The 18,748-nt window shown below is 43.3% G+C and overlaps 1 protein-coding gene across 3 annotated transcripts in view; it reads left to right on the plus strand.

Annotated features, from left to right (window-relative positions):
- The first annotated feature begins 14,478 nt into the window (after positions 1-14,478).
- The window catches only part of LOC126335600 (farnesol dehydrogenase-like), a 245,386-nt gene continuing 241,116 nt past the window's right edge, over positions 14,479-18,748 (plus strand). Inside the window, exon 1 of one of the 3 annotated variants that reach the window (XM_049999050.1) lies at positions 14,479-14,633. In XM_049999050.1, the coding sequence (XP_049855007.1) occupies positions 14,502-14,633 (132 nt within the window). In that variant the 5' untranslated portion in view covers positions 14,479-14,501. The remainder of the gene's footprint in view (positions 14,634-18,748) is intronic. The other 2 variants (XM_049999053.1, XM_049999052.1) reach the window with 2 other exon arrangements.

Raw genomic sequence — 18,748 nt, forward strand, 5'->3', positions numbered from 1 at the left:
CGCTTCGCGTTTTGAGGCTAACGCAGGTAGTTTCGTCTCCTGTTGTAACAGCTCTTGATTCTTCCGTGTCCCTCATCTTGTTCTCCGTCACGCTTTTAGCTAGCGCAGTTTCTGCTTTGCCCTCGCGAGATTTTTTACAACGAAAGCTTGTCTTGGGTAATTCGTTTTTTGATGACCACTTTCACTGCAGATAAAACGTGTTCCTATCTGTCCTCTGAAAGTAACATACGCCCTGTACCCCCAAACAATTGGATGTGAGGGAATATGCTGCCTGACACGCATTTCAACCGATCTGAAACCGTTAAAACAGTGCAGTTTGTGTTGGCTAGACCAGCGTTCGTTACGGATTTGTTTCTCCTCCCTGTACGTGGTTAAAATGTCTTTTAAAAAACTGTAGAATGAGGCCTGTATTTGAAAAAAATAATAAAGAAACATCAATCATACCTTCCAGTATAACGTATGTTGACACCAAGCTCAGGACATTACGTCAAGTGCTATAGTAATATAAAATGTGCTATGTTCTTTGTTGACTTAGGTAAAGCTTTTTACCCAGTGAGTCACCATTATCTACGCCACTTACTGAAACAAACAGGACTCCAAGAAAGAGCTGTGCAAGTGATCCTGAATATGATAACAGGTATCACGGCAAAGATCACTAATAATGGACAGATCACAAAGGCCAGCAAAATACAAGGTAGTCCAGTTTCCATGTCGCTTTTTGTGCTGTTGCTGGATCCACTTCCCAGAGGACTGAAGTCTGAGTGCTCCAAGCTCGACAGAAAGTTAACAGCATTGGAGTTGGTGTTTGACCCTGTACAGTACAAAATTATGGCGCACCAACCTAGATCAAAGTTAAACAAGCGAGTTGACCACGATTAAACACGGCAGTGGCTCACTCCCGGTTTTCTCAAGATGACCAGTTATTAAGATGGCGGCGGGTTTCGATATCCTCAGACAGACTCAAGGCATTATATACCGTACCTTATACTTGGGCTGAACACAGAAAGTTTATTAATTTTAATTTTACTAATGAACAGCCTCAGTTGCACTGTTTACTTAGAAATTTACTTAGGTTTCAGTCAGGATAACCCAACCTTCTTCAGAATAACAGTATCTATCATTTGTCCATAGTGGACATCTTGAAGCTAAAACTACAAATCCATAAATTATCATCAGACTGTAAAACTTATCTGGAACTGCCTCGGCCCCACTTCGCGACCGCGATGCGGCAGCCACGAGTGCTGTTTTAGTTTGACGATGTCCACTATGGACAAACGATACTGTTATTCTGAAGAAGGCTGGGTTATCCCGACTGAAACCTAGGTAAATTTCTAGGTAAACGGTGCAACTGAGGCTGTTCATTATTAAAATTAATATTTCTACAGTTGCTGACAGGGCAGCGAAATGTTGAAGATATTTAAGAAAGTTTACTAATTTATGAATAAAACTTACCAAGAGCATAATCAAATTATGCCTCCACGTGTCAGCACATTGCCTGTTTTTCTCTAACAAGGGTGTCACACGAGAAACATATTTTTGTGCCTCTTTATATTTACGATACGTGAACTTCGAAACTCAAAAATACCTCTCCCAAAGCAGTTCGAAGCAATTATCAAAAATTATCGAGAAAATCGACTTCTTAGTTTCCCTTTCTTGCTTAATATGTTAAATTAAAATCGATTTTTTTTCTTTTTTTTTTTAATCGACAAGCTTTGTGCTTGTTTGGCAGCGTGCTTGCTCACGGCGTGGGAGGGCTGGATTCAAATTTTTGAATACAGGTGCCTGTTCTATGCACATTTACGTGAAATGTAAAAATACAGAAAGATATAAAACAATGTAATTTGTAACATTGTAACCGTATAACCTTGATTAAAAATCTCTTATAAAAGATCGGAAGATACGAATTTTTGTTTGGAATGAGAACTGGATTTTAGTATGCAGTACATAGTTAGAAATAATAAGACGTGTATTTTTCATACAAGTGACTATTAGAAGTATCAGTTAGCATATAAGTGATGAATTTAGGAGGGGCACTCCAAAAGAAATGTGACTTTTTTAAAATTATTATAAATGTTTGACAGTTTTATAGTGTGTAGATGCATCCTTTAGGAACAATATTTTCATTTTTCTACATAATTTCCATGCCTCTCAACTGCCTTATCCCATCTTGGAACCAGCGCCTGTATACCGGCATCGTAAAATTCTCCAACCTGTTGGAGCCACTATTTGGCAGCGTGCACAAGGGAGTCATCATCTTCAAACCTTCTTCCACGAAGAGTGTCTTTCAGTTTCCCAAAGAGATGATAGTCACATGGAGGCAGGTCAGGACTGTAAGGCGGGCGTTTCAGTGTTGTCCATCCGTGTTTAGTGATCTCCCTTCCATGGTTTTTTGACTGACATGTGGCTGCGCATTGTCATGCAATAGCAAAATATCCTGCTTTTGCCGATGTGGTCGAACACGACTTAGTCGAGCTTGAAGTTCGTTCAGTGTCGTCACATGTGCATCAGAATTTATGGTGGTTCCACTTGGTATGATATCCACAAGCAAGAGTCCTTCGGAATCGAAAAACACCTAGCCATAACTTTTCCAGCAGAAGGTGAGGGCTTTGAATTTTTTTTTCTTTGGTGAATTTGCATGATGCCACTTCAGTGATTGCCTCTTCATCTCTGGTAAAAAATAATTGGGCCATGTTTTATCACCTGTCACAATTCTTCCGAGAAATTCGTCTCCACCATTCTTGTGCTGTTCCAAAAGTTTGCTGCATACCATATTTCTTGTTTCTTTGTGAGCCACATAAAAAAAGACTCTGAGCACTATACGACTTAACTTCTGAGGTCATCAGTCGCCTAGAACTTAGAACTAATTAAACCAAACTAACCTAAGGACATCACACACATCCATGCCACTGCCAACATACTGGGAACCCACCAGGCACATACATTTTTTTTTTTTTTTTGCCAACACTTTCAGTATTCTGCAAACACTTCCTTCCCCTGTCCCAACGTAGCGTGACAATTCGTTCACTGTGATGCGTCTGTCAGCTGTCACCAATTCCTTAACTCTGTGCATATTGTCTGGATTGTGAGCAGTAAGAGACTTGCCGCTGCGAGGACAGTCCTCAATATTGCCGTGCCCACTTTCACCACATAACCTGCTTGCCCACTGACTGACAGCAGCATCTCCATACACCTTTTTCAACCTCTTGAGGATGTTTCCCACTGTGTCGTTTCACAGCACAGGAATTCTATGAGAGTGCGTTGCTTCTGACGAACGTCAAGTGTAGCAGCCATCTTGAAGACATGCAGTGGCGGCGCCACTCACGGGAACAGGTTGAACTAAGTTTGAAAAGGAAGTATCTACACACTGTAAAACTTTCACACATTCAGAATGAAAACTGTATTTTTACAAAAATAGTGTGCATTTCTTTTGGACTGACTCTCGTGTGTTTAAATGGCGTAGATATTGGAAGTGAAGGGAAAAAGACGAAAGAAAAATTAATTATGGAAAAGAGACAGTATACATAGGAGGCCGTGTGGAAATTCACATCTCTATCAACATCTTCGCATATCCAGGGCGCCTCACATTGCAGTACAATGAGTTAACCGAGGTCAAATGCAACATAGGCCTTCCGATAGTCGATCAACGTTGGTGCACCGCAGACACATTTTAAACGAAATTTACGATTAGTTTTAACCGTGATCAGGAAATCTTGATTGTTTTGCTTCTTTACCGAGGCTGGTGCACTCGGCCATGAATGAAAAAGTCACTGGTCTGACCATTTCAACAGAGATTCTCACTTTACGTGCTTACGCCAATGTTGTAGAGGTTCTCTTATGACGCAGAAGTAACGCAGGCGCATTGAAAACTAAAACTGACAAACACGGCGCAGCCTCAAGTACAAAAATAAATGAGGCGAAAGTGTAAGCTGTTAAACGTCAGAGGGTTCGAAACTGGCCAAGCACCACGGGTGGCGACGGTAGGAATAATAATAGGTCTCCACTGAAAATGACCAGGAAGAACTGGAAGCGGACGACGGACAAACGTACAAGGTTCCATAATAGGAAACTCCTGGAGGTCCAGCAATATTATCCGAAAAATCAGGATTTTAGACACCTATGTATTCTGTAAAGCACAACACATAACTCACAAGCGGAACTTCCATTCGCATCTCCCTCAGATTTTGTGGTAAGTGGACCCAGGGGACAGTCAGTCAAAAACTGAACACAGATCAAGCATGAAAACAGGAAGAAGGTGGACTGAACTGCGAGAAAAAGCAAAATAATAACAGTGAACGGTTGGAGGACAAGAAGTGCAGTATAGAGCAGCTTGAAGGAGGGTCGTCGTTAAATGGTCACCGCCAAGACATGTTCAAACCTCGCTCATGCCAATTTCTTTTTTCCCCGCTGTTCGCTGTATTCAAATTTGTGTCTGTAACGTGGTGTAAGGAACGGACCTATAATGACAGTTGATTCTGCACAACTGCTCTATTAACAGCCGGAAGGAACTGGCTTTCGCATGGGAACCACAAACGTTTGATGTCAAGGCGACAAGTCAATCGAATCCTCCACGGGAAAACACGTCTGGTGTACCATCACGGCAATAGTGACAGTACGTGTGTCACATGATAGGAATCCCTTACCGGCGCACCCAATTTCTACGCCTGTTAAATATGTGAGATATGCCTCCTTACCCTTAGATGTTCGTATGCGAATGTGATCACTCCCAAGGAAATGATGAAAACATAATACACTCCTGGAAATGGAAAAAAGAACACATTGACACCGGTGTGTCAGACCCACGATACTTGCTCCGGACACTGCGAGAGGGCTGTACAAGCAATGATCACACGCACGGCACAGCGGACACACCAGGAACCGCGATGTTGGCCGTCGAATGGCGCTAGCTGCGCAGCATTTGTGCACCGCCGCCGTCAATGTCAGCCAGTTTGCCGTGGCATACGGAGCTCCATCGCAGGCTTTAACACTGGTAGCATGCCGCGACAGCGTGGACGTGAACCGTATGTGCAGTTGACGGACTTTGAGCGAGGGCGTATAGTGGGCATGTGGGAGGCCGGGTGGACGTACCGCCGAATTGCTCAACACGTGGGGCGTGAGGTCTCCACAGTACATCGATGTTGTCGCCAGTGGTCGGCGGAAGGTGCACGTGCCCGTCGACCTGGGACCGGACCGCAGCGACGCACGGATGCACGCCAAGACCGTAGGATCCTACGCAGTGCCGTAGGGGACCGCACCGCCACTTCCCAGCAAATTAGGGACACTGTTGCTCCTGGGGTATCGGCGAGGACCATTCGCAACCGTCTCCATGAAGCTGGGCTACGGTCCCGCACACCGTTAGGCCGTCTTCCGCTCACGCCCCAACATCGTGCAGCCCGCCTCCAGTGTTGTCGCGACAGGCGTGAATGGAAAGACGAATGGAGACGTGTCGTCTTCAGCGATGAGAGTCGCTTGTGCCTTGGTGCCAATGATGGTCGTATGCGTGTTTGGCGCCGTGCAGGTGAGCGCCACAATCAGGACTGCATACGACCGAGGCACACAGGGCCAACACCCGGCATCATGGTGTGGGGAGCGATCTCCTACACTGGCCGTACACCTCTGGTGATCGTCGAGGGGACACTGAATAGTGCACTGTACATCCAAACCGTCATCGAACCCATCGTTCTACCATTCCTAGACCGGCAAGTGAACTTGCTGTTCCAACAGGACAATGCACGTCCGCATGTATCCCGTGCCACCCAACGTGCTCTAGAAGTGTAAGTCAACTACCCTGGCCAGCAAGATCTCCGGATCTGTCCCCCATTGAGCATGTTTGGGACTGGATGAAGCGTCGTCTCACGCGGTCTGCACGTCCAGCACGAACGCTGGTCCAACTGAGGCGCCAGGTGGAAATGGCATGGCAAGCCGTTCCACAGGACTACATCCAGCATCTCTACGATCGTCTTCATGGGAGAATAGCAGCCTGAATTGCTGCGAAAGGTGGATATACACTGTACTAGTGCCGACATTGTGCATGCTCTGTTGCCTGTGTCTATGTGCCTGTGGTTCTGTCAGTGTGATCATGTGATGTATCTGACCCCAGGAATGTGTCAATAAAGTTTCCCCTTCCTGGGACAATGAATTCACGGTGTTCTTATTTCAGTTTCCAGGAGTGTACTTTTTCACATAGGCTGCAACAAATGGACGCAATAGTTTCACAAGCACGCAGTTTCTCTGTGCCCTCTGCAAACATATATTTTTAACGTTTTTGATGTAGCAACGCGTTTTAGAAGTTTTTACTTTTGAATTCCTTTGGTTCAAATGGCTCTAAGCACTATGGGACTTAACATCTGAAGTCATCATTCCCCTAAACTTAAAACTACGTAAACCTAACTAACCTAAGGACATCACACACTTCCATGCGCGAGGCAGGATTCGAACCTGCGACCGTAGCAGCAGCGCAGTTCCGGACTGAAGCGCCTAGAACCGCTCGGCCACAGCTGCCGGCTGAATTCCTTTGTTACGAAGGTGAGTCAAATGTAAACCTTAAATATTTTTTTAAGTATTATGTATTGTGCAGAAGCGGTACAAAACTGTATCACTTTTCAACATAATCTTCCCCACGCTCAATGGAAGTCCTCCAGCGCTTACAAAGTGCATAAATTCCTTTAGAAAAAAATTCTTTTGGTTGTCCGCACAACCACTCATGCACCGCGTGGCGTACCTCTTCATCAAAACGGAATTTCTTTCCTCCCATTCCGTCTTTTAGTGGTCCAAACATATGGAAATCACTTGGGGAAGGTCTGGTGAGTATGGTGGATGAGGAAGACACTCAAAATGCAGGTCTGTGATTGTTGCAGCTGTTGTATGGGCAGTGTAGTGCCTTGCATTTTCATGTTGACAGCAATCCACGTCGCTTTGATTTCTTTGCAGGACGCAGATGATTTTTTAGATCTCTGTATGATGCACTGGTGACAGTGGTCCCTCTAGGCATGTAATGCTCCAAAATGACTCCTTTTCCGTCCCAAAAGAGAGTCAGCATAACCTTCCCTGCTGATGGTTCTGTTCGAAACTTTTTTGGTTTTGGTGATGAGGAATGGCGCCATTCCTTGCTCGCTCTCTTCGTCTCCGGTTGGTGGAAGTGAACCCATGTTTAGTCCACAGTAACGATTCTTGCAAGGAAGCCATTACCTTTTCCTTCAAAGCGCTGAAGACGTTCTTCACAAGCATCAACACGTCGTTCTCTCATTTCAGGAGTCAGCTGCCGTGGCACCCATCTTGCACACACTTTGTGAAACTGGAGCACATCATGCACAATGTAGTGTGATGATCATTACTAATCTGTAAACATGCTGCAATGTCATTCAGTGTCACTCGGCGGTTTTCCTTCAGTATGGCTTCAACTACTGCAATGTTCTGCGGAGTCACAGCTCGTTGTGCCTGACCTGGACGAGAAGCATCTTCCACTGAAGTTACATCATTTGCGAACTTCCTACTCCATTCGTAGACTTGCTGCTGTGTCAAACATGCATCACCGTTCTGAACCTTCATTCGTCGATGAATTTCAATAGGTTTCACACCTTCACTACGCAAAAACTGAATAACAGATCGCTGTTCCTCCCTGGTGCAAGTCGCAAGTGGAGCGGCCATCTTTATACAATTACTGCCACGGTATGTGTGCATCTGCACTATGCTGCCACCTACGGGCCATTCTGCGCGCTGTTTGTAGCACGCTTATCAAATTACAGGATAACGGTGCAAAATTTCGATTTGTTATTACAAATTTAAAGTTTTCATTTGACTCACCCTCGTGTAACATAGTTCACACCCGTTTATTTGTTGTTTTCATTTCAGTGAGACTTCTATGTGGCATCTCGCCTGCTCTTGCTATCCATCGCGTTTAATTGCGACGGTAACGTTTCCTTACCACGTTACTCATATTCTATGACCAATGTATAGTATGACAACTGGCAAGACTACAGAAAGAGAACAAACATCTCAATGAGCGGACGGACAGTGCATAATGTCGTGAAAAAAATGAAATAGATATTGATGACACAATACAGTTCTGAATACTGATCGACTGCTTCACAGTCCGGAACCGTGACCACATAACCACGACCCCGTGGTTGTTGTTATTCGCTCAGTACGGCACTTTTTAAGTGTGGACCGGTCACTGTTTCTATTTTGCTTCTTTTCATAGTTCAGTGCACCTTCTTTCTGTTTTCATGCGTTATCTGTGTTCAGATTTTGAGCGGCTATCCAATGGGCCATATTACCATTAAATCTGAGGAGGGGTGCGATGGGTAGGTTTTTTTTATGTAAGATATTCCGGACAGCAAAATTGAATGCCAAAAGGATAATGCGATAGTCCAGCAGGTGTGTTGAAAAGACAATTTCTTCAGATTACACAATGCCGTGCTCAAAATGTCAAGACGGACGGCATGCTTGGAAATAAGGGACATTATCAGGAAGGCGAACGCGTTATTCGTAAGAAGGACCGTCCCTATAATTAACAAGGAGCTAGACACCATCACTTCGAAGCTATTCAGCATTTTACAGCCTGCAAGTATGTAGCTGCCATAAATGTAGGCAACTTTAGTTTTAAACCGAAACTTATCAGAGTTTTATCTTGAAGCCAATTACTTAGGCGAAAACCTTTTACGAAAGAGCGATTGCACGACGAACGCCTTGGATGATGCATCAAAGAAGAAAGACAGCCCAAACCAAATTGAGTTGAAGGACTCAAGCAACGTGGAAGACTGTCTTGGGCAACATTAGGTTATCAGTTCACTCATCAGATGTTGCTTGAGCATTTTATAAGTCGTGAGCAATATACTTGCAACAGCTGAAAAAATATATCAGATTGTACTGATTGACAAAAGCCTCAAATTTGGTCTTGTTGAGATGCTCCGACCTAGCTTTATTTGTTGTGGACATTTAATGAACTGGGAATGGGTCAGGAGGAAAATATAGTTTCTCGCCAGAAGCTCGGAAACCAGTTACAACACTGACATATGAAGGGCCTATTTCAATAGTGGTACAAGTCCATAACCTCCACTTTTCTATCTATAATGCTTCTGACATTAATGGTCCAAACAAACACAAAGAAATGTTCATCTCTAGCAAGAAGCCATATGTTCGAATATCTCTGGTATCCCTACTTCCGATTCTTCAGCGCCCATTTAACTTTAGGACTCTGTATCTCAGAATGAACAAAAGTGGGCTTGGACCACTATTGAAATAAACCCTTCGTATAACAATGTGGCTTGAATCATAATTCCACCCACAGACAGAAACCAGCACTGTGATGTGGATGCTCGGAAACTACGTAAACTACATTGTAAACACTAACGGCGAAGACAACATCATCACATTTCCGGTTTACATGAAAGAATCTTTTTGGGGAATGAAGCCAATGCAGACGATTATATTTGAAAAAAGTGGAATCGGATAAAATTTGTGTCTTTGGTTTTTTTCCCTTCCGAAGATAGCATTTAGTTGTTTGGGTATTTATTAAAAGTTCACCGATAAGTCAAGATCAGCGCATTAAGTACATCTGCAGCAGTTGAGGGAAAAGCAGTCTAGTCTGCAGTTTTGAATTCAGAATGTTAGGCACTAAAAAGGTAGTTCAAATTTGTATTACTGCGTTCAAATGTGATTTAGTTTTTGCTCGAATGTCTGTTATGCCATGAATGAAACGTATATCAGAGTTCTAATACTTATTGCTGTGCCGTACGTAACGTATATAATGCATGTGAAGCATGAGCTGTATTCATCGATTATAATGTCAAAGGCTTTTTTTAATAGAGTAATTATTGTTAAAAAGGGGGATAATATTTTCGACTATCCAAATGTCCTGGGTCCCTGGTTCGAATACAGTCACTGCTTAAATTATGGATAGAAGTTATCAGAAACAGCGCACGAAGACTTGTATCACACGAAGTCAACATCACTCTGAAAAAGGTGGCAAACTATTGGTGCTCGTATAATCGGTGTTGCCATAAGAAAGGCGACCGAAGTGTTTCGTGCTTCAAGAGGCAGAGCATCGAAAATTTATACTCCGTACAGGAAAAGCGGAGAAGCATCATTCGCTAGATCACAACGCCGACGAAATAGTGTGTTGAGGGACCCTGACAGATTGTGACCAAAAGTCTCTATTAAAGCAAATCTCGATTTCAGCTAGTAATTATCCATTATCAATGCAGTATATCGGACTTTTAATGCATGTCCTAGTACGTCAGTCCTCTGTTGTTCGGGCTCCTATCACAGTCATTCAAGATTTGCTTTAATAAAGCCTAGAAGTAAAGGACGATTGATTGCTGTGTTACATGATTTTGAAAGTGCAGGTAAGCTAAAGCCAAATGGCTGCAGAAACAGTGTAAAGAAATCGAAAAAGAAATGATTGTCGGAAGGACTGACTCAACATGTAGAAGAGTTGAAAAAGCCTTCGGTGAAGTGAAGTTAAAAGCAAGGTTGGTTACATTAAGAGTGCAATGGGAATTCAACAGTTAAATGCAGAGCAGACAGCGGATGGGTGGGCCTGTATGAGAGAGAAGACTTGACTGATGACATAATAGCACAAGAAACAGGAGTCGATATTCCCAGGATGAGATTTTCACTCTGCAGCGGAGTGTGCGCTGATGTGAAACTTCCTGGCAAATTAAAACCGTGTGCCGGACCGGGACTTGAGCTCGGAACCTTTGCCTTTCGCGGACAAGTGCTCTAGCAGCTACATAAGCACGACTCACGACCCGTCCTCACAGTTTTAATTCCGCCAGTACCTCGTCTCCTACCTTCTAAACTTCACAGCAGCTCTCCTGCGAACCTTGCAAGAGAGCTTCTGTGAAATCTGGAAGGTAGGAGACGAGGTACTGGCGGAAGTACAGCTGTGAGGACTGGTCGTGAGTCTTGCTTGGGTAGCTCAGATGGTAGAGCACTTGCCCGCGAAAGGCAAAGGTCCCGAGTTCGAGTCTCGGTCCGGCACACGGTTTTAATTTGCGAGGAAGTTTCAGGAGTCAATATTGACGAGATACGGAGTCCAGTATTAGAATCAGAATTTAAAAGAGCTTTGGAAGATTTAAGATCAAATACGACAGAAGAAATAGACCATTCCATCAGAATTTCCAAAATCGTCGGAGAGGTCGCAATAAAACGATTATTCACGTTGGTGTGTAGAGAAACGTCACACACAATTCCGCGAAGAGAGCAAGAGCCGACAAGTGCGAGAATTAGCGTACATTCAGGTTAATGCTTCAAGCATCCAAGTTGATGACAAGAGTAAGACACAGAAGAACGGAAAGAAAATTGAGGACGTTTTAGACGACGATCAGTTCGGCTTTACGAAAGGTGAAAGCACCAATGACGTAATTTTGACGTTGCTGTTGATATTGGAAGCAAGACTACATAAAAATGTAGACACGTTCGACACTGTAAGATGGCACAATGTTTTCGAAATTCCGAGAAAAATAGGGATAAGCAACAAACAATAAACCAACGCAACAAACAATAAACCAATTATACCAAACGAAATATAATAACCCTTATCATCAAAAGAAAATCTAGAATAAAAATTATTATCAGGGAAAGACGGGTAGTATAGTATATGTGCGAGAACCAACACGGAACGATAAGAATGGAAGACCAAGAACAAAGTGCTCGGATTAAAAAGGATATACGACAGGGATGTAGTCTTTCATCGCTTGTATTCAATTTACACCTCGAAGAAGCAATGACGAAAATAAAAGAAAAATTCAAGAATGGGATTAAAATTCAAGGTGAAAGGTTATCAATGATGAGATTCGCTGATGATATTGCAATCCTCAGTGAAATTGAAGAAGACTGATTGGATCTTCTGAATAGAATGAATAGTCTAATGAGTATAGAACATGAACTGAGAGTAAATGGAAGAAAGACAAGGAAATCAGAAGTAGTAAAAATATGAACAGCGAGAAACTTAACGTTAAGATGAGTGATTACCAAATAGATGATGTTAAGGAATTCTGCTACCTAGACAGCAAAATAAACCACGACGGTCGGAGCAAGGAGGACGTAAAAACACTAGCAATGGCAATAAGGACATTCCTGGCCAAGAGAATCTATTAGTATCAAGCGTAGGCCTTAATTCGAGGAAGAAATTTCTAAGAATGTACTTTTGGAGCACACCATTGTATGGCAGTGAAACAGGGACTATGGGGAAACCATCAAGAAGAGCATCCAAGCATTTGAGATGTGGTGTAGAGAAGAATGTTGAAAATTAGGTGGACTGATAAGGTAAGAAATGCTGAGATTCTTCGGTGAATGGGTAGTGAAAGGAATATGTGGAAACCACTGACAAACAGAAGGGACACGACGGCAGGATATCTGTTAAGACATCTGGGAACAACTTCCATGGAACTAGAGGGAGTTGTAGAGCGTAAAAACTGTAGACGAAGACAGATTGGAATACATCCAGCAAATAATTGTGGTTGTAGATTGTAAGTGCTACTCTGAGATAAAGAGTTTGACACAGGAGAGGAACTGGTGGCGCGACATTGCATTTGGTCCATATACCGCCAGAATTTCACGGTAAATCCTTGTGCAGTTAAGAAGTTTGGCCACAAGATTCATTCTGCCCCACGTGCTTCAACTCTGGAGTACGTTTCCAGTTGTCGAAGCATTTCACTCCCACGCTGTGATGCACCTGTTACTCGTACCCGAAGAGAATTGCGGCTGTTGAAAACAAAGGACATGAAGTCTCTTCCGAGAATGCACTACGCTTGTGTAAATCACCTTAGAGTGGGGAGACATGTCTACGTTGCTTTTTGAATTCTCCTCGTTTTTTATGAGATGATACGAGGGTCACTCCAAAAGAAATGCACACTATTTTTTTTTTTACAATCCATCTTTTATTCTACATGTTTGACAGTTTTACAGTGTGTAGATACTTTGCTTAGGAGCAATATTTTCATTTCTCCACTTCATTTCCATCTCTCTCAACTGCCTTTATCCATCTTGGAACCAGCGCCTGTATGCCCGCACTGTAAAATTCTCGACCAAGCTGTTGGAGCCACTGTTTGGCAGCGTGCACAAGGGAGTCATCTTCAAACCTTGTCCCACGAAGAGAGTCTTTCAGTTTCCCAAAGAGATGATACTCACATGGAGCCAAGTCAGAACTGTAAGGCGGATCTTTCAGTGTTGTCCGTCCGAGTTTTGAGATCGCTTCCATGGCTTTTTGACTGACATGTGGCCGTGCAATATCGTGCAACAGCAAAACATCCTGCTTTTGCCGATGTGGTCCAACACGACTCAGTCGAGCTTGAAGTTTCTTCAGTGTCGTCACATATGCATCGGAATTTATGGTGGTTCCATTTGGCATGATGTCCACAAGCAAGAGTCCTTCGGAATCGAAAAACACCTAGCCATAACTTTTCCAGCAGAAGGTGAGGGTTTTGAATTTTTCTTCTTGGATGAATTTCCATGATGCCTTCCATTGATTGCCTCTTCGTCTCCGGTGAAAAATGATGGAGCCATGTTTCATCACCTGTCACAATTCTTCCAAGAAATTCATCTCCACCATTCTCGTACTGTTCCAAAAGTTCGCTGCATACCGTTTTTCTTATTTCTTTGTGAGCCACTGTCGACATCCTGGGAACCCACCAGGCACAAACCATTTTTAACGCCAACACTTTCAGTATTCTGCAAACACTTCCTCCCCCTACCTCAGCGTAGCGTGACAATTCGTTCACTGTGATGCGTCTGTCAGCAGACACCAATTCGTTAACTGGAGTGTGTGCAGTACGAGGCCTGCAGCTGCGAGGACAATCCTCAATATAGCCGTGCCCGCTTTCATCACATAACCTGCTTGCCCACGGACTAACTGTACTGCGATCGACAGCAGCGTCTCCATACACCTTTTTCAACCTCTTGTGGGTGTTTCCCACTGTCTCGTTTTCATAGCACAGGAATACTATGACAGCGTGTTGCTTCTGACGAACGTCAAGTGTAGCAGCCATCTCGAAGACATGCAGAGGCGCTGCCACTCACGGGAACAGATTGAACTTAGTTTGAAAATAAGCGGTAAGGATGTATCTACACACTGTAAAACTTTCACACATGCAGAATGAAAACTGTATTGTCACAAAAATAGTGTGCATTTCTTTTGGAGTGACCGTCGTACGAAAGTTGTCGACGATGGTCATTTGCATTGAAACTGGTATGAAATAGGGTTTTGTTTATCAGTAGCGCAGGGGTTATATAGAAATAAATTTCTTTTACAATATGTCGAAAATATTGTTTTAATATGTACAAATGTATGCAGTAAATTTAGGGTGTAGAAATTACGTGCTTCACCCATTATAATAAGAAATGAGCGTCGTGTGGTAGTAGCGGAGCTTTCATGTTTGTTAAACACGCAGAATCTAATCTTAAGACACAGGGAAAACAAGAACTGTTATCGTATTTACCCGTGCGACAGGTTCCCGGCACGAAGGACGCCTCAGTAGCAGCAGAGGTCTGCATGCGTCAGCATGGAGCGGTACGTCGGACGCGTTGCCATGGTGACGGGTGCCAGCTCCGGCATAGGGGCTGCCGTGGCGCGCGCTCTGCTGCAGCGCGGGGTCACCGTCGTGGGGGTCGACCTGCGACCCGACAAGATGAAGGTGTGTACGCCTGTAGAGTAGGGAAGGGGAAAAAGAACAGGTTAAACCGATACCGGTATTTTAATTCTTAGTAAACGGTATTTCTCGGTATTTGTATGGTGTCGGTTATAACAGGTGCCTTTTTGTAATAAGCGAGTTGGGTGTGCGTACTGTAACACCTTCGGTACACACACTATCAGATTGACTTGTCGCTCTAACGAAGTAGGCGAGTGTCAGCAATATGTCTCGTGGTCTTATCGTGGTGTGTTTATCTTCTGCCGTTAGGTCAGATGATAGAAATGCCACTTGCATGCTTAGAGTAGCAGATTGATGGTGACCAACTTTAAACAGAACTTGATTAATTTTCACACACATTTATTAAAATAATAAAAAGCGTAGACATTAAATTACTTGATGCTGGATGCTGTTTACAATTGACAATCTGTAGTTCCATTGGTCTTGGTATGTTAATCTTGTTCTCACATTGATACTTAACAAATCTCTATTCATTTCTCTTCATGGCAATGTACAGGAATATGGTAATCTTATTAGGCGCAGACTGAAACTTGACTATAGACTGGTACAGACTAATGCAGACTCGTACAGACTGGTGCAGACTGACTAATGCAGACTGACTAATTGGAGGTCTGTACACTCATTACAATACCTCGCACTTTCAGGTACCACTGCGCGAGTGTGATCCGTGAGGAGAAAAGGTTCTACATTAGCAGCAATCTCATTGGCTGCATTACATATTAATACGCAGATCGGCGGAAGCAGAGTTTGGTCCGTCTCTAAGGCAGCGCCATCTCGTCGTGCGGAGATGGACGAGCGCTGCACCTGTGCTGTTGTGCTTAGCGGGGCACGATCTAGTGGGAAAGTTGTGTACGCGCTGATTACGAGGAATTATGTACACAACACGAGTAAAAAAAACAGCAATAACAGTTGGCCGCAGCAGTAGTGCAAAAATTTTTCGTTTTTAAATAAAACTTTTTTAAAAATTGGGTAGTTCTTTCATGCTTTCAACATTGCTGCCCAGTCAGCAATTATGATAATCTAATATATAAGAAACTATCAGCCGCAATTGCGGTAACGAAACCAACCTTTACCTAGGTTTCAGCCCAAATAATTGAGCCTTCTTCAGAAGATATATCCGAGTCTATAATTTGTCGAAGATGGCATGGTCTGTTCAGGGTGTTTTAGTTTTATTTCTAGACCATGACCTTTTAGACAAATTATAGATTCAGGTATATCTTCTGAAGAAGGCTCAATTATTTGGGCTGAAACCTAGGTAATGCCGTTTCGTCACCGATTACCAAATTTCCGTCATTTCCGCCGGCAGCACCATAATTGCATCTAGCTACACTTGCTCCATAACATAATCTTCTTGTGACACCTCCCTCTGAAGATGAGCCTGCAGTAGTTCGTGGTTGAATAAATCGTAAAAAAGCGAATGGCTGCATATTTATTACCAGATAAACACCAGTTTTAGTAATATTTACTTGTAAAATGTGCATTCGTTTAAAATATTGCGAAAATGGCAAAAGCTATCATTGCTATTTTAATCGCAATGGTGACAGAAACGGGGAACAAGCACACAAGTTAAGTACTGGTTAACTGGTACAGTATTTGTAAGGGAATAATGTCCCTCTTTCCATGTGTCGTGGGTTAAGGTAAGCGTGGAAGTGCTGTGTGCAAGACTTGCTCTCCCCCCACCCCCCAAAAAAATCTAGTCTGTACGGTAGCTTCTCGCTGTCATCGCTGAACATCCGTTCTATTGCAGAATGGCACCAACCTTAATCCGGAATATTTTTACAAATTGACGTAACAGTCTACATCTACATCTCCATATATACTCCGCTAGCCACCAAGCTGTGTGGCGGAGGGCACAATTCGGGCCAAAGTCATATCCCCCCTCCACTCCCCCCCCCCCCCTCTCTGTTCTACTCGCGGATCGCACGAGGGAAAAACAGCTCTCTGAACGCCTCAGTACGAGATCTAATTTCCCTTATCTTTGAATGGTGATCATCGCGCGATTTTAAAGTTTATGGTAATTATACATGCTGTACATCCTTGGTGGAGATCGGATTTTGGAATTTAGTGAGCAGCCCCTTCCCTTTAGAGCGTCGTCTATCTGCAAGTTCTAAACATTCACGGTGGTGTCTGTTTGTTCTATATCGTGTCTCCCTACCACTTTCGCGCAACGACGCTCTGAGCGTGTTTTTTAGGGAATTAACTAGTTTGAACCTGGGACCTGTTGCTGGTAAGGAGACGCCAGACCACACATGACATGTAGAATTCAGAAGAGTTCAGTGAGACTAGCGATGATATAACCAAATACTAAATGATCTCAGCGTCAGCTCCACTGCACTCCCTGTAAAAGAATCTTAATACTAACTAAATTTAGTGGAAAGGGTTCAAGGCTTTCCTATTTTTTAGCTAGCTGGTAAAATAACGTCGAAAAAGCAGTTAAGTTTACCATTGGAAATTTTATTCTACTCACAAAACATCGTTTATAAATTGCACTATTGATAAAAGGAAATGTTTTAATACAGGATGGTAAAAACCAACTGCGTTCAACAAAAATGTGAACGAATATTCCCTAAATGGGTTTCCAAGTTCTACAATTGATCGAAGGATGACCTATGCCATATCACATCTATAACTAGGTTTAAATTAAGTTTCACAAAAGAGAAAACTATCAAAATGGTCTACAGTGACCCTCAATTATCTTTAATTACTTATCTAACCTGTCGTAAATTACAGTGGCTGATGTGGCTTCTCAATAACTATAAAATAGAAAAATCATCGCGTTTCAGATCTTTACTTCCAGTGGCAAATGTGAACACCATGAGTTTTAATTAACGATCGACACTAGTATTACGCAAAAAGGGGGTGTAACAGATGAGTCTTCTGCAGGTCTGAGTGAAGCCTTATGCGCTCAAAAATGCGGCATCGCGTGCGTTCATTACCTTGTCGGTGTTTAGGCAGCGTCAGGGCGACAGCGGCCGGCGCACCAGCCATCCAGCTCGCCGTCTCGGAACTAACTCTTTTAACTTCTCCTTACTACAATTTACCGAAGTTAGTTTAAAAAAACTATCTGGCTATGTTTTCAACTGACCAATCAGGGTCTCAATGTTAACCTTAAGCTCCGCCTACAAAAATTCTGTCTATCCAATGAGAAACGTTATACTTTTCGTGGTGGGGCAATGTTTTTAAAGTTTGCAACGTAACAGAGACGCTAAAAAGTCTCACTCTAAAACCTGCAGCTAGTGTGGTCCTTTTAGCGTTATCGTAAGATCTATACTGTTCTTCTGAAGGGCTCTATCTTTTAACATGGGCTAGGGAGTGGTCCTTGACGTACCTGAGACACGAAAAAGTCTTACGCTAAAACTTGGGGTCGTAGTGGCCCTTTTGTGTTATCGTAAGATCTATACTGTTTTTCTGGAGGGCTCTAGCCTTTAACATGGGCTGGGGGGTGGTCCTTGACGTACCTGAGACGCGAAAACGTGGTGGTTGTGTGGCCCTACTGGTTAGCTGCCGCCATAGGTGTCCAGACCTTCCCTTATCGTAGGGCCTTCTAGCTTAACACGGTTCTTCTCTCGGCTTCTGTCCTCGTTTCTCCCCTCGGAACTGCGTCTGCCACACGGTGGGAAGGTAAGACATGCATTTACTCATTCTTGTGTTATTCTGTGGTATTCCATTTGCTCACTCGTTACTCGTATTACTTTGGTTAATTTAATGTCACGATTTATTCGGAGCTATGTGACATACTACTGGATTTGCTTATCATGTCAGGGTTTTCATGGAAGGTGTTGGATTTGCCTGACACCTTACAAAGTGTGTCCCACCCCATACTCTCTGTGAGATTTGTAACGCTCTCGCGATGGCTAAATGTACCATTCACGGATCTTGCCGCTCTTCTTCGGACCTTCTCAATCTCTTGAATCAGACCGAACTGGTAAGCGTCCCATATAGACGAACAATACTCTAAAGGCTGGACGAACTAACGTATTGTAAGCAATTTCCTTTGTTCAAGGACCGCAACACTTCAGGAATCTACCAATAAACCGCTATCTAGAGTTTCGCCTTGCACGTTACTTGTGTAATCTGATCGTTCCATTTGAGATCATTTC

Source organism: Schistocerca gregaria, chromosome 2 (assembly GCF_023897955.1).
Source record: "Schistocerca gregaria isolate iqSchGreg1 chromosome 2, iqSchGreg1.2, whole genome shotgun sequence".
Taxonomy (NCBI): domain Eukaryota; kingdom Metazoa; phylum Arthropoda; class Insecta; order Orthoptera; family Acrididae; genus Schistocerca; species Schistocerca gregaria.